This window comes from Hyaena hyaena, unplaced genomic scaffold (genome assembly GCF_003009895.1).
Source record: "Hyaena hyaena isolate Hyena2069 unplaced genomic scaffold, ASM300989v1 scaffold_1792, whole genome shotgun sequence".
Classification (NCBI taxonomy): domain Eukaryota; kingdom Metazoa; phylum Chordata; class Mammalia; order Carnivora; family Hyaenidae; genus Hyaena; species Hyaena hyaena.
In genome coordinates, this window is record NW_024082428.1 from 167,145 (window position 1) to 181,377 (window position 14,233).

Below are 14,233 nucleotides of genomic sequence, written 5' to 3' on the forward strand. Positions count from 1 at the left end.
ATGTGAGCAGGGGAGGGTCAGAGAGAGAGGGAGACAGAATCCGAAGCAGGCTCCAGGCTCTGAGCTGTCAGCACAGAGCCCAACGTGGGGCTCGAACCCACGAGCTGTGAGATCATGACCTGAGCCGAAGTCAGACGCTTAACCGACTGAGCCACCCAGGCGCCCCAAACAGCTTTATAAAGCTGTGCTCAGCAGATAGGAAACGGGTCAAATATTTGTATCTGCCTATCACCCCTCCCCCCATCACCGCTCTCCCATTGTGATATGGTTTTTCTCGGTCATGTCAATACTTTTCCTTGAAATATATGATGGGAAGTTCACAAGCTTGGCTGCCAGGCTTCCCATCTGTTTACTGCTATATAACCTTATCCTGTTGTTATCTCTTACTGAGACTCATTTATATCCTCTAAAATGAGGTTAATAATTCTTACTACATTATCGACATGGTCAACACATAGCAATTGAAAATATATTCGTTGTTATTGTTATTACTCTTGATTATTCTTTATTATAAGGAAAAGAGCAAACAGTACCCCAAACGTTCATATTCTACAGGGCAGTTGAAACCCTTTTGAGTGTACCTTCTAGCAAGGGGAGACAGGAATAAGTCATTGATATAATAAATACATCAGTAATGGAAGAGAGACATGTGAGGGGAAGATAGAGCAGGGAAGGGGCGTGAGGGTGCCGGTGGCCAGGCGCGTAGCTGTCAATGGGCTGCTCACGGTCAGCCTCCTTGAGAAAATGCCATTTGAACGTTGATGAGGGATCAAGGCCCCAGGGTCATCTGAAGAGACAGTACCAACCCCCAGAGCGAACACGTGACGTGGGAGTGTGCCTGGATTCCAGATATCCACACGACATTGCTAGGTACCAGGCTTGTTATAAGCCTAGAGGGGAAGACAGATAACTATACAAGCAATTCCACCAAAATGCTAAGTACTACAGTACTAAGATCTAAAGAACATTCTTGAGTGGAGTCAGGGAGTGCTGGCCCAAGGGAGCGCCGGCCCAAGGGAGTGCCAGGGAAGATGGTATTTAGAAGTTTGACAAGGGTTTTGTCAGATGAAGAGGCGCACCAGGCGGATGGGACAACATATTGGAAGTCAAAGATACCACAGTTGACCCCCGACGGGTGATCTTTCAAAGCACTTCCCGGAAGGGGTCACACCTCCTTTGTCCGGTTTGGTGCCATGATGTGAAGGGACATCCACACTTTTAGATGCACAGAATCCCATTCTAAGGGAGGAGCCTAATTTATTCAGCCAAACCTTACTCCTCGTCTTTCAACTTGTTTGCAGCTTTCCACTCTTACCCACAAAGGCTAGCTAGGGTAAACATCTTTGTTCATAACATTTTTTACACTTGTTCGGTGATTTTCTTAGCATCAGTTTCAGGAAGTTAGACTGCCCGATTCAAGGGTTTCCCTGCTTCAACCTTTGAAACATTTCCTACTTGGCCTTCCGGAAGGAATGTGTCAGTTCTCAGTCCCACTAGCAGCGTAGGAGAGAGACTGACTCTTTGCCTACATCTTTACCAACAGTTTGTTATTTGTAGTGTCTTATCCCAGAAGTTGGACATAAAAATAAATATGAGGAGAAGACGGTTTCAGGCTCTTGGAAGGAAGTTTCCTAAACTGATCATTTTTTCCGTCTTGTTCAATAAAAGAAATGAGACTGAGGCTGTACTACTGTGCAGACTTTCAATCATGAGTATGACAGTCCAGAAACCCAAACTCACTGGTGTGCCTGGGTGGTTCAGTCGGTTGACCGTCAGACTCTCGATTTTGGCTCAGGTCGTGATCTTGCACCGAGCGTGGAACCTGCTTAAGATTCTCTCTTTCTCTCCCTCTGCCTCCTCCCCCCAACTCGTGCTCTCTCTATCTCTCTTAAAAGAAAGAAAGAGAAGAAAGAAAAGGAAGAAAGGAAAGAGAAAGGAAAGGAAGGAAGGAAGGAAAGAGAGAAAGAAAGAATGAATGAAGGAAGGAAAGAAAGAAAAGAAAAAGAAAGAAAGAAAAGAAGGAGGAAGGAAAGAAAGAAAAAAGAAGGAAGGAAGGAAAGAAGGAAAGAGAAAGAAAGAAAGAAAGAAAGAAAGAAAGAAAGAAAGGAAGNGAAAGAGAAAGAAAGAAAGAAAGAAAGAAAGAAAGAAAGAAAGAAAGAAAGAAAGGAAGGAAGGAAGAAAGGAAGAAAGGAAGAAAGGAAGAAAGAAAGAAAAGAAATGGAAAAATCCAAACTCAGGATGCAGCCAATAGAATGATCAGATCATTCGTACCCATCACCTTAGGAACAACTCTTCCAGCTTCAGAAAGACTTCTCTGGAGAGGGGCAAATCAATTCCATTCCGGCTCCAAACCTTACTAGCTGTCTGATCTTAGGCAAGTGGCCATAACCGGGTGTGCCACGATGTTCTGGTCTGTAAAACAGGGGCGGTGAACACAGTACCTACCTGAAGGCGTGGTTGCAAGAGACCATAGGCAAGAAGTGGTGAGTTCTGGGGGCGCCTGGGTGGCTCAGTCGGCTAAGTGTCTGACTTCGGCTCAGGTCGTGATCTCACGTTTGTGGGTTCAAGCCCCACATCGGGCTCTGTGCTGACAGCTCAGAGCCTGGAGCCTGCTTCACATTCTGTGTCTCCCTCTCTCTCTGCCCCTCCCCCACTTGTGCTTTGTCTTTCTCTATCTCAAAAATAAAAGAATTTTTAAAAATCTTTAATTAAAAAAAAAAGAAATGGTGAGTTCTGGTCTGAGGTGGGAAGGGGCAGCTAGATCCCTACCTCCAGTCAACGCGAGGCCTGAGACCCAGCCCTGCTCTTTCTGCTGCTCCTTACACTGCCCCTGAGATCCTTGGTAGTGACAGGAGTTCGGGGTCCCTGGATTGTAAAGGGCTCCTCAGACCTCAGTCACGTCCCCTTCCCACGGCACACTGGGGAGCCTCTGTGTCCCTCTGGGATGATCTCCCCTCACCCCCATCGGCTGCTCAGGGGAGCGGCTTGGGTAGAGGAAGGCTTGGCTGGTCTCGAACCAGCTCAAAGGATCGCACGCCTCTGACAGGTGCGGAAAGAAGTCCTTCCCTGCGAACACGTAGAACTAGAAGTCCATGTCAGCATTCAATAAGCGTTCCCTTATTACCCTACATCGTCATCGTCGTCGTCGTCGTCATCACTAAACTCTCCGGCATTTCTGATTCCACCGTGTGACTGTGGCTGCTGCGGCCAGACTGTCACATCGCCCGACTAACACTAAATCAGCCCCGACTGCGTGGCATGGACAGCCTTTCAGTTCTTCCCCCTCTTCCCTTCTGTCGCAGAGGAACGCATTCTAGCGGCCTAAGAGCAGCTAATGTACATGGAGGGCCTGACACAGCCCAGCCCTGTGCCAGTGACGCAGCGCACGCCTGGTAAAGGCAGGTGCAGGCCGTCTTCTCCTGAATATCCGAACCTCAGTTTACTCATAGGCCACACACGGACAATCACAGCTACGTGGTGTTGGGATAACTTGCCTGCGCCGCCTTTAAGAAGCATATGCCCCTGGGGTGCCGCGGGGGGGGGGGGAGGAGTGTGCGCGGGGGCTCTGTTGGTTGAGCAGTGACTTCAGCTCAGGGCATGCTCTCACAGTCCATGGGTTCGAGCCCCGCGTTGGGCTCTGTCCTGACAGCTCAGAGCTTGGAGCCTGCTTCGGATCCTGTGTCCCCTTCTCTCTCTGCACCTCCCCTGCTCACACTCTGTGCGTGTGTGTCTCTCGCTCTCAAAAATAAATGTTTAAAAAAAAAAAAAAGCATATGCCCCTCACCCCGGAGTCTGACCTCTGGCTCCCCCACTAACAAGCCGCAGGACCCTGGGCAAGTTCCTTAATGTCCCAGCTTGTTTCCTCATCTGAAATGTGCACTAATGGCCATGCCCACTTTAGGGGGCCATGGAGAGGATTAAAAGAACTAATGCATTTAAAGGACTTCGTGGTACAGGCTGCCTGGCAAACAAGAAGCGCTTAATAAATCACGGTTGTAAGGATTTTTATTTTGATTACTATGGTGGAGGGATCAAGGAGAGGAAGAAGATTCGGCCAAGGAGACTGAGAAGTGGCACCGACAACATGATTAGGGAGGGGGGAGCCGGGAGAGAAGGGTGTCATGGAAACCAAAGGGGCGAGAATGCGAGGAGGGGGAGCTAACGCAAAAGGGCGCTCAGAGGCCGGCTTCTGCTGCCAGGACAAAAGAGCAATTTTCATCTCTCGGGCGACCGCTGAGACTAACGGCAGAAAGGAAGAAAATTAGCCTATAGCTTTGGGGGGGGGGTTTTTATTTTAAATCCCAGTTCGTTAACATACGGTGTAATATTAGTTTCAGGTTTACAGTAGAGTGAGTGATTCAACACTTCCCTGCCTCGCCCGGGTGCTTATCACAAGTGCATCCTCAAAGCCCATCATCTGTCCCCGCCCCTTCCAGCCCCTCTGGTAACGATCAGTTTGTTGCCTATAATTGAGTCTGTTTCTTGGTTTGCCTCTCTCTCTCTCTCCCCCACCCCTTTGCTCCTTTGTTTTCTTAAATTCCACACAGGAGTGAAATCATATGGTATTTGTCTTCCTCTGACTTATTTCACTTAGCGTTACACTCTTGAGCTCCATCCATATCAATGCAAATGAGCCTGTAGCTTTAAGAGAAGCCTTTTTTAGACCAACTCCATTAAGCTGATCAGAATAATGAGGTGTCATTTCCATGTCTTCTAATTAGGGAAGATATGTATTTCTTTGCTTTCCTTTATATGAAACAAACAAACAAAACGAAATGTCAGGTTACATCAGGTTGGTGAAATAAAAATTTAGACAATCTCAACTTTGGGGAGGGGCGAGCAAGGGAGGAAAACCAGATGGATCCCAGAAGAGGTTTTTGAAGCACAGGTCTATACCGGACCCCCAAACTAGCTCCAGTGAAATGGAGGGTAGCGAAATGGGCAGAATTTATTGATTTTTCTTTCCATCTTTCTGCTCTACCTGCTGCCAGAAAGAAATTATGGCATCATAAACTGTGTCTTTGGACGAATATTCAACAAGTGTTTATAGAGTGAAGTTGGGGAAAAAAAAAAAAAGATCGGGAGGTGGACTGATATTCTAATCAAGATCAGGTGACAGAGGTAGATTCCTCCCAAGGGGAGATTTAGGGAGGCAGAGAAAGGAATTAAGGGTTAAAATCTACATGCACTGTGAAGTGTTGGGGTCCCTGTGGTTTTGAGGGGCCTGAGTGGAGCTGCCGCTTGCCTGGGGCTGGGAAGGGGTCCTCTTCGGCTTGGGAGAGGGGGGTGACTTTCCCAATGGCATCCCAGAGGGATGCAAGGAGGGGCCCTCTCCTGGCCAGCTATCAGGCAAAGGATCCGAGGCAGAACGCAGAGACGTTCTCCCCGCCTCCTTCTGGCCATGAGGGTTAAGAAAGCTAAGGCTTCTGGCAAATTCGAGGCGAGAGGAGTGGGGTGGGGGAGGGGTGATGGCAGAGCCGGGGAAGCTGAGCCTCCAACCCTCACCACCACCACCACCACCACCACCACCCCCGGAAAGGGAGTGTGGGTGGTTGGAGTGGCGGGTTTTCGGGTCAGATTGTGAGGTCATTGATGGAGCAGGAGCGAGAAGCCTGGGAAGAGCTGAGGCGCTGTTTCTGGAAAGAGAAGCACTTCAAAGCAGGCTCTGAGTATGACAGCCCAGGGGGAGGCTGCCCTGGCTTCCCCTGCTTCCTCAGGGCCTCAGCCCGCAGCCCCGCAGCCCACGGGGCTGGTCACCCCCACTGAGTTGTCATCAATGGCTAGCCAAATTAAAACCCCAGTCAGTACCTCTCCCCGGGCCCCTAAGCCCCACCACTGCTAGGACAGCACAGCCCAGAGTCCTGTAGGGGCCCCTGGAATCTACGATTCTTGCCAGGCTTCCAGTGGCTGTCGATATCCAATCTCAGTGCATCTCCCGCCTGCTCTCCCTTGTGTTTCTCTCTCCCCCACCCCCGCACCATCTCCCACTGCTGCAAACGCTCCTCTCTCAGCTCCGTTAAGTCCCCATTTCCTGTGCGACCAATTCCCCGAGGCCCTAAATATGATCCATCGTGCCCCACCCCAGCCTTGTCCCGCTCCCAGAAATAGGGACGGAGGCACCTACGCACCTAAGCAAAACACAGGGACCCTCAGGGGCTGAGGTCACGCACGTCCTCTCTTACCCCCCTCCAATATGAGATCAGGAGATGGAGCAGCGCAGCTTCCAGAAGGGTCTGCCTCTTCTTTCCCTCCCCCATGAATGCCCTCCACTCACTAAAATGCTGTGTGGGGCCTCTCGGCTTTCTGATCGCCAGGTTCCTTCAGATGCATGGCCGCTAGATGGCTTCTCATCCCTCCCTCCCCAGCTAGTCTCAATTCTTGGGGTGAGGAGGGGGTGAGCTTAGAGTCCCCTGCACCCTTGTCCTCCAGCAGATCACTTCAGGGCTTATGGGGGGTGGCCCTGGTGCTATCAGGAACTGAGTCCCTGGGTGCTGGGTTCTGCTCTCTCCTTTCCTTCACAGGGGAGCGGGGGGGAGTGAGGGGAGGGTGGTGTCAGGCCACCGGAGAGAGTCCAGGTTGTGACCGGGATGTCCACAGTAGCAGCGGCAACAGCGATCCCAGGAATCCACCCAGAGGAAGAAGTGCTCCTCCTCAAAGTGACCAGGAATGGTGCTCCCAGGAATCCCTATTTTGGGGCCATTACCTCTGCACCGGACTCCTCCATTAGGACTCCTTTGGACCCAGTAATGGAGAAAGCACTGGGGCAGTCAACTAGTGGGCACCATAATCTGGCTGTATGACCCGAGGGGCAGGCCCATGGTGGTAAGGGGCTCCGTCCATCTACCTCTGGGGACTGCTTCGGCCCATCTCTTCTTCCCTTTTCCCCATCTGTAAATTGAGGTTGATTAAAAACCCCACCTCGGGGTACAACCCCACCCCTTTATAGCTTTCTACTATATTGCTCTTACTCCTTTTTCCTTTCCCTAAAATAATGACAGACACCTTAAAATCGATGCTGATATATATTTATTGACATAGAAGCCCACAACATATATCGTCTGGTGAAAAAATACAGACTATAGAACAGCACTTATATTTGATCACTTTTATCTATACATATATCTATCTGGATACACAGGTATAGGGAAGTATCTAGAAGGACATTCATCAAAGGGCTGACAACTCAGGGTGGAGAGTCTGGGGTAACTTGTACTTGACTTTCTGGTATGTTTCTTTATTGTTTGAAGATTTAACGATGAATTATGCCACTTTCACAAAGAGAACGGAGCCATCAAGGAAATGGGCACACAAAGAAAACAGACACTTTAGGCAGCGGAGAAGGGGGGCGGGGGAAGCAAGGACAGAAGTCAGGCTGTCTCCCTCCACTGTGCTGGTATCCAAGACCCTTTCTACGCCACTCGGGAAAGAAAGCTGCTTGGTGGATTCATGCAATTAGAAGCGCCCCTCCCCAGTTGTCCGGTGGCTGGACTGGGAATATGGGTCAGGGTTCCTTTAAGGCTAGGGGCTACCATGTCACTGCAGCTCAGAAGGATCATCAAGGTCACCAGGGGCCTCCCGGGGCCCCTCCTCCTCTGTGTGGGTTAGCTCCTGCAGCGTGATGATCAGATTCTCAAACACCTGGGCCCGATTGCTCTCATTATCACAGGTTTCCTTTGAGTGGCCCTCCTCGCCGCAATAGGAGCAGCGGATTGTGTATTTTCGCTTCCTGGTTCTACGCAGGTGCCTAGAACCATCATTCTTATGGCCCGAGCCCCCACTGGTGGAAGGAGACTGAGCCCGGGAACTGCTAGGGGAATCAATGATTAGCACTTGATCCCTCGGTCTGGCCCTGCGTCTGGGGAGAGGAGAGGCCACGAATGACAGTGGAGGGTCGTGAGACTCCACCAGAATCACATCCTCGTCTGAGTCATCGAGGGCATCATCTATCTCTATCACGCTGCAGTCGGGGCTGCCGACCACGATCGGCGGGGAGCCCTGAAATGCCACCGGGCTGGTGGCCCTCTCCACCACTGACTCGCATCTTTTGGGCCGTTTCTGTTTCAGGAAAGTGTCATCCCAATCCTCTTCCTCCCTGACCATCCTGATCAACTCTAGGAAATTGGGGAGGCGCTCCTGCTCGTTTGCATACATCCTGAGAAGATGTTTCAGCCTAAAGCGCAGGTCCCCGTTCAGCTCGGCCCCTAAAAGGAGCTGATGCAGGCGGGTCTGGTTGGCATCCTTCTGAGCTATGATCCCTGCATGAATAGCGTTCTGGAGCTGCACCTCTAAACGGATCACATAAAGGGAGGCTTTCTCCCCTTGCGCCTGCAGGGTGTTAAAAAATTTACCGTGAGCGGACACGCTGCTTTCGGATTCTCCAAACACCAATTTCATGGCGCGCAGGAAATCGGCCACGGTCAGGTTGGGGTTGGCCGCCTGCAGCAAAAGCATGACCTCCCGGGCCGGGCCTCGCAGCGTTTTCAGCAAGCGCTTGAGCTTTTCCTCCTCGGGCATATTCCAATCGGGCAGGGCCCCATTGACTTGGATCAGCCAGTTTTCAAAGGTTTCTTCCCCCGGGGCTGGCACCACCCTCCCCGAGAACAACTTCATGTTTCTCTCGGCCATGCTGGCCATTAAAGGGCCGAGACTTCTCCCCAGGGACCTCAGCATAGAATGGGCCCAGGGCGGCAAGGGTGCGTTCTGCCGCCGGCTACTACCCAGGCGCGCGATGATGCTAGCCATGACTGAGGACGATCGGGGTGTCCGAACAGAGCGAGATGCTCAGGCTTTGTGGAAAAGCCGAAGGTGCAGGGGTGCTGGGGGGCTCGCCTATCTCAGTAGGGGCTGTGAAAAAGAAAAAATAATGCGGAGTAGTTAATAAGGGAATTGGCTGCAGTCGTCTCCTCTCCCTTCCTGAATATCCTGCAGTACATTTTCTATTTGCCCGGTGCCCTAAAAATATCTCCTAGGAGACTGGCAATTACACCCTCACCGAGCCAGCCGCCGTCTCCGTGTTAGCGGGGTGCTTTTGACAGCCCCGTCCATCCCCTCTCGCCAGTCGCCCAGGAGGGAGGGCAACTGTTGCTTCTAATTCTAAGTGTAATCGTGTACGGAAGCTGATATTGGCCTCTCAAAATAGAGCACAGCGGTCACAGATTTGTAGGAATAAATAAGATCTCGTTAACCTCTAGGTCTCAGGTCCCAACCACACCCCCTTCTGAAAGCCCCCCCCCCTCCCCACCCCCACTCCCCGCCGTGATTTCTCAGATTCTTACAGGATGGCAGGAACGAGCGCGCGCGCGCCTTTATTTCACTTGCAGCTCTGCAACCGGTGGCCTCCGCGAGAAAGCTCGTCTCCGGGCTAAGAGCCGACCTCTGTCCCTCGGGGGTCGCCGATCCGAGACCTCGGGGCGTCAAGACTGCGCCGCCGCCGCGGGGGGCGGGGAAGAGAAGGGTCAGGAGCAGCCTCTTCGCTCATCCCGCTCCCTCCCTCCCCGCTCCACCCCCGCCGCCCCTATGCCTCCGCGGTTGGCAGGCGGAAAATACCCTCTCTTCCGAGTGCAAGCCAAAGCGACCCCCGCCCCTTTACACCTTCCCGGGAAGTCGTCGGCCTACCAGCTCTGCAATCAGCCGCACAGAATTCAAGTTCGGCTTCGGCGTTGCCGGCCTGCCACGGAGATAGGGACACGCACACCCACACAGCCCTCTCCAGAAGAGATGAGGAGATGCAGAGGGGCTTCAAGGCAGACAGCTGGCGATCCTCCCCCCCTCCACAACCCCAACCCTCGGTCCCGCCCCCTCCCGGAAAAGGCCCCTCCGCTCAATCCAGGCAAATCCTACCCATTAGGCAGCATCCAGCGCAACCCCACCTCCTCCCTCAGCGCAACCAGGCTACGGGCGTACTCCTTCCCCCGCCTCGCCGCGCTCGATTCCCCCAGCGGGGAGCCGCCCAGGACCCGCGCCCCTCCTCTCTCCGCCGCCCAGCCATCGCGCCCCCTTCCTTTACCTGTGCTCGGCTCGGTGGGCTGCGGACCCTCTGGCCTTGCCAGCCGCGGATGCCGCCCTCCGGTCTCCGCCGCCCTGCAGGGAAAAAGGACGGGCACGTCCCCGGCCGCTAAGCGACCCGGAGCTGCCCGAGGAGCTGCGCCTCACCGGCCCCCCACCCTCTCGCCTCCGCCAGCGAGGGGTAGCTGAGCCCAGACAGCGCGGTTCCCACGGCAGCCGCCGCCGCTTTTATCCTGTGCCCACTGAGACAAAAGAGCGTGACGAGGGGGCCGGCGCGGCCAATCAGCGGGGCGCGGGGGCGGGCTCCCGCGCGGTCTCGAGCCGGATGCAAATGCACGCCCGAGGGGGGCGCGGTGAGCTGGCCCGAAGGGCCGGCGGGCGTCCGGGGCGGCCTCGGCGCCTGGGCAGGGAGAGTTTGCGACTCCCCCCTCCGCCTCCCTCTTTTCTCCCTCGGTTCAAACCCGCGCCCTGGGGCCGGGTGCATTAAACACAGAATGGGATCGAAATCAAATAAAGAGAGTAGCTCACCTTTGTATGGGGAGAAGAGAGAAAAAGGCAGTAGCAAATAGGCTTACACAATTCTTTTACTGCGAAGGACGCCGTAGCGTGTCCACATCACCGGGAAGGTACTCAGGCATCCGGGCTCTTAATCAGTAGTCACTAAAGTATGGCTGCATGAGAGTCACTGGGGGCGCGGGGGGGGGGGGAGACTTGTTAGAAATGCAGATTCCCGGCCCCGATTCCGGGGGATTCTGACCCGCTAGGACTAGAGCCGGCTGTGAGTTTTGTACCTCGCTGCTGTAGTTCATTCCGAGAGGTTGTAGGGAGGATGGTGAATAAGTAAATGGACTTGCCTCCGACGTATCTGTTTATAGCACATCTTGGGTGAAATGCAGCTCCAGAGAGGACGCTCCCACCTGGAGTCCACGGTCCGCCTGGAATTAGATGCAACGATTCTGGACTCTGTAGGAAGCTGAATAATGGCCACCCGCATATACCAAGTCCCAACCCCTGGAACGTGCAGATGTTAATCTTGTAAAGTAAGAGTCTTGGCAGGTGTGGTTAGATTAAGGATCTCGCGGTGGAGAGATTCTCCGGGAGTATCTGAGTGGACCCTAAATGGAATCTCGCATCCTTGTAAGACAGACGAAGAAGGAGGGCTGAGGCAAACAGAGGGGAAGGTGATGTGATGACTGAGGCCGGGATTGGAGTGGCGTGGCCACAGGCAAAAGAATGCCGGCAGCTCTCCCCCCACCTCCACTCCGAAACCGGAAGAGGCAAAGCACAGAGCACAGCCCTGTCCATACCTTGAATTGAGCCCAGAGAAGCTGATGTTGAAGTTCTGCTCTCCAGAACTACTGGAGTATACATTTCTCTCGTTTTAAGCCCCTGACTTGCTGGTAATATGTGAGGGCAGCCACAGAAAACGAATACAGACTCTATTTCTGAGACTCCAGAGCTTTGTACATGCTTGGATGGGCCTGTGGTCCAGTATGGTTAAAAACCACCCCCCTCCAACCTTCCTTCATGTACTATCTTTCTCCGTCATTTTGTATTCGAGGAAAAAGTATGAGGGGTAAGACCCAACTCAACTCGACCAGACCCCCGAAGCCACGGCTCTCTGCTGGTGATGGAGTTCTTCCATTTCTCCCTCTTTTTTTTTTTTTTTTAATGTTTTTATTTATTTCTAGGAGAGAGAGAGACAGCGTGAGCAGGGGAGGGTCAGAGAGAGAGGGAGTCACAGACTGAAACAAGCTCCAGGCTCTGAGCTGGCAGTCAGCACAGAGGCCGACGCGGGGCTCGAACCCACGAACTGTGAGATCGTGACCTAAGCGAAAGTCGGACGCTTAACCGACTAAGCCTCCCAGGCGCCCCTACTTATTTATTTTGAGGAGGGGAGAGAGAATCCCAAGCAGGCTGCTCACTGTCAACGCAAAGCCCGATGTGGGGGTTGGTCCCACGAATCATGGGATCGTGACCTGAGCTGAAATCAAGAGTCTGACTGAGAGGCACCCAGGTGCCACCCCCCCCCCCCGCTCCCTCCCTTTCTATTTTTTCTTTCCAAGCCTAGTATTTAAAGTACAGAATCCAGTATAGATTCTTATAGAATCCAGATCTGGAGGCGAAGCACCTTCCATCTCAGGACTGTGGCCTCTCTCTTGTGGATGGAATAGTGGAGGATGGGGGTGATCGGGGCGGGGAGAAGGCAGGCTGGTCACCTTTCAGACTCAGCAGTGAGGCTGGCAGTAGCCGACGGGTTAACTTTGCACTTTTCCTTTGACTCCAGGATACGATGACACCTGACCCTGGCCTCCGAGCAGATTCTTTTTCTGAATTTGAATGGTTTTATCACCAAGTCAGGTGATCTGCAGCCGGACCCAGTGGCATCCAAAAAGACAAAGACCAGACCTCAGAGCTCTGACAAAATTGCTGAAAAGAAATGGAGTCTGGGGGCGCCCAGATGGCTTGGTCGGTTGAGCATCCAGTTCTTGGTTTCGGTTCAGGTCATGATCTCACGGTGTGTGGGATCGAGCCCTGCATCTGGCTGCATGCTGACAGCGTGGAGCCAGCTTGGGACTGTCTCCCTCCCTCTCTCTCTCAATCTCAAATAAATAAATAAACATTAAAAAAAAGTGGATTGTGTATCAGGTGCCTGGGTGGGGTCCTGAGGACAAAAAGAAGGTCTCTCCCTGCAGACCTGGGAGTAGCATTGGCTAAGCTGGCTCCCGTCGGTCACTGAGCATCCCCTGTCTCTGGCTTCCTGTTTTGCGGTGTCACGGGACACTTCCACTTGCAAAGATTCAGGCTCTGGTGGCTGGAAGGGGGCCGCATTTTAGTTTCCAATTGCAGAAACAGAAAATTTTAAAAAGTTGATGGTTAGGAGCTAAAATTTTCGGGTGAACCAGTAATAGCCATCTTTGGTTGCTCTGCTCCTCTCTGTCAGGAATTTTCCATCCATTATCTCACTTAAGCCTCTCCAGCAGCCCTGTTGAAATAGACATTGTTCTCCCACTGAAGTAGCTAAGGGCTTGCAGACACTTCATGCTGGAGCTTTGGCTCATCTGAAGTCAAAGCCCAAATGGGGGATGCTTATGAAAGACCCCCTTCCCAGACTAAGCTGGGACCCCGAGGGTGGCAGCTTTCATGAAAATATTCAATGAGAGGGTAATAGCAAGATATTTTTAGACAAAGAAAAACTAAGAGAGATTGTCACTGGCAGACTGCACTAATGGAAATTCTAAAGGATGTACTTCAGGGGGAAAATTATCTTAGAAGAACAAAACGCAGAACAGAATGGAGTGCAGGAAAAGTAAGAGTACGTGGGTAATATGGGTGAGCATGGATGGAAGAAGGAATCATACAAACGTCCATTCTGTCTTTAAAAAACTAAACTTAAAGTGCCTTACAGTAAGAAAAGACGTCAGAAGCAGCGTAAGTGGAGTTCAAGTTTTCTAAGGGCCTGTATCACATTGGAAGTGATTTAGGTACTCAATCTAGACTGTTATCAAAGGTAATTACCTATGTAGGAAGTAATGGGATGGAATTATTAGAATAATAGCAACAGAATGTAAATCTCCAAACTAGTAGAGAGGGGGAAAAAACTGAAAAATTTAAAAAATTCCTTTTAAGTCAATTCTTTTTAAATCAAGAAGGAGGAGGCAAAAGAAACTTAGGTGCAACCAATACAAGCACAAAATAAAATGGTAGCTTGAAACTCCAGTATATCAGTCAATAATTGTATTAAATGTTTATGAGCTAAATGCTCAAGTATTAGCAAGTAGGATGAATAAATACCTCCGTATGCTGTTTAAGAGAGACAGATTCAAAATATAAGGATACACATAGATTCACAACAAAAATACGGAGAGAGCTAAATCACACAAGTAGTTATGTAAGCGATAGAAAACTTGTACAGCGATATTCAAACAAAATACACGTAAACAGCAAACAGCATTATTAGAGACATAGAAGGTCATTTCATAATGATAAAACTTCCATTTACTAGGAATGATTACGCATTTACAGCAAAACTTCAAAATATATAAAGGAAAAGTTAACTTACTAAAAGGAGAGACAGACAAATATATAATCCGAGTGGGAGGTCTCCCCCAGCCAGTACTTCATCAAAGAGACATAAAAAAGATCTCTAAGGATACAGAATTTTTGAACAACATAATCAGTAACTTGAGCTTACAGCCATTGAACACTGCAACCAACAATTACAAAA

The 14,233-nt window shown here is 51.3% G+C and overlaps 1 protein-coding gene across 3 annotated transcripts; it reads right to left on the reverse strand.

The window, feature by feature from the left end:
- Positions 1 to 7,008: 7,008 nt before the first annotated feature.
- Positions 7,009 to 10,225, reverse strand: ZCCHC12 (zinc finger CCHC-type containing 12). 3 transcript variants are annotated; one of them, XM_039224850.1, is made up of 4 exons: positions 10,007 to 10,225; positions 9,616 to 9,620; positions 9,276 to 9,419; positions 7,009 to 8,844 (listed from the first exon to the last, which is right to left on the reverse strand). In XM_039224850.1, exon 4 carries the CDS (start codon positions 8,740 to 8,742, stop codon positions 7,534 to 7,536), a length of 1,209 nt encoding a protein of 402 aa, XP_039080781.1. In that variant the 5' UTR covers positions 8,743 to 8,844; positions 9,276 to 9,419; positions 9,616 to 9,620; positions 10,007 to 10,225; the 3' UTR covers positions 7,009 to 7,533. The 3 variants fall into 3 exon arrangements, with proteins under 3 accessions (XP_039080781.1, XP_039080780.1, XP_039080779.1); XM_039224849.1 differs by having other exon boundaries at positions 9,616 to 9,667; XM_039224848.1 differs by having other exon boundaries at positions 9,616 to 9,704.
- Between the last annotated feature and the right edge of the window lie 4,008 nt (positions 10,226 to 14,233).

Excerpts from the sequence above, each read along its gene's own strand:
- ZCCHC12 (XM_039224850.1), bottom strand. The coding sequence starts at position 8,742 with ATGGCTAGCATCATCGCGCGCCTGGGTAGTAGCCGGCGGCAGAACGCA.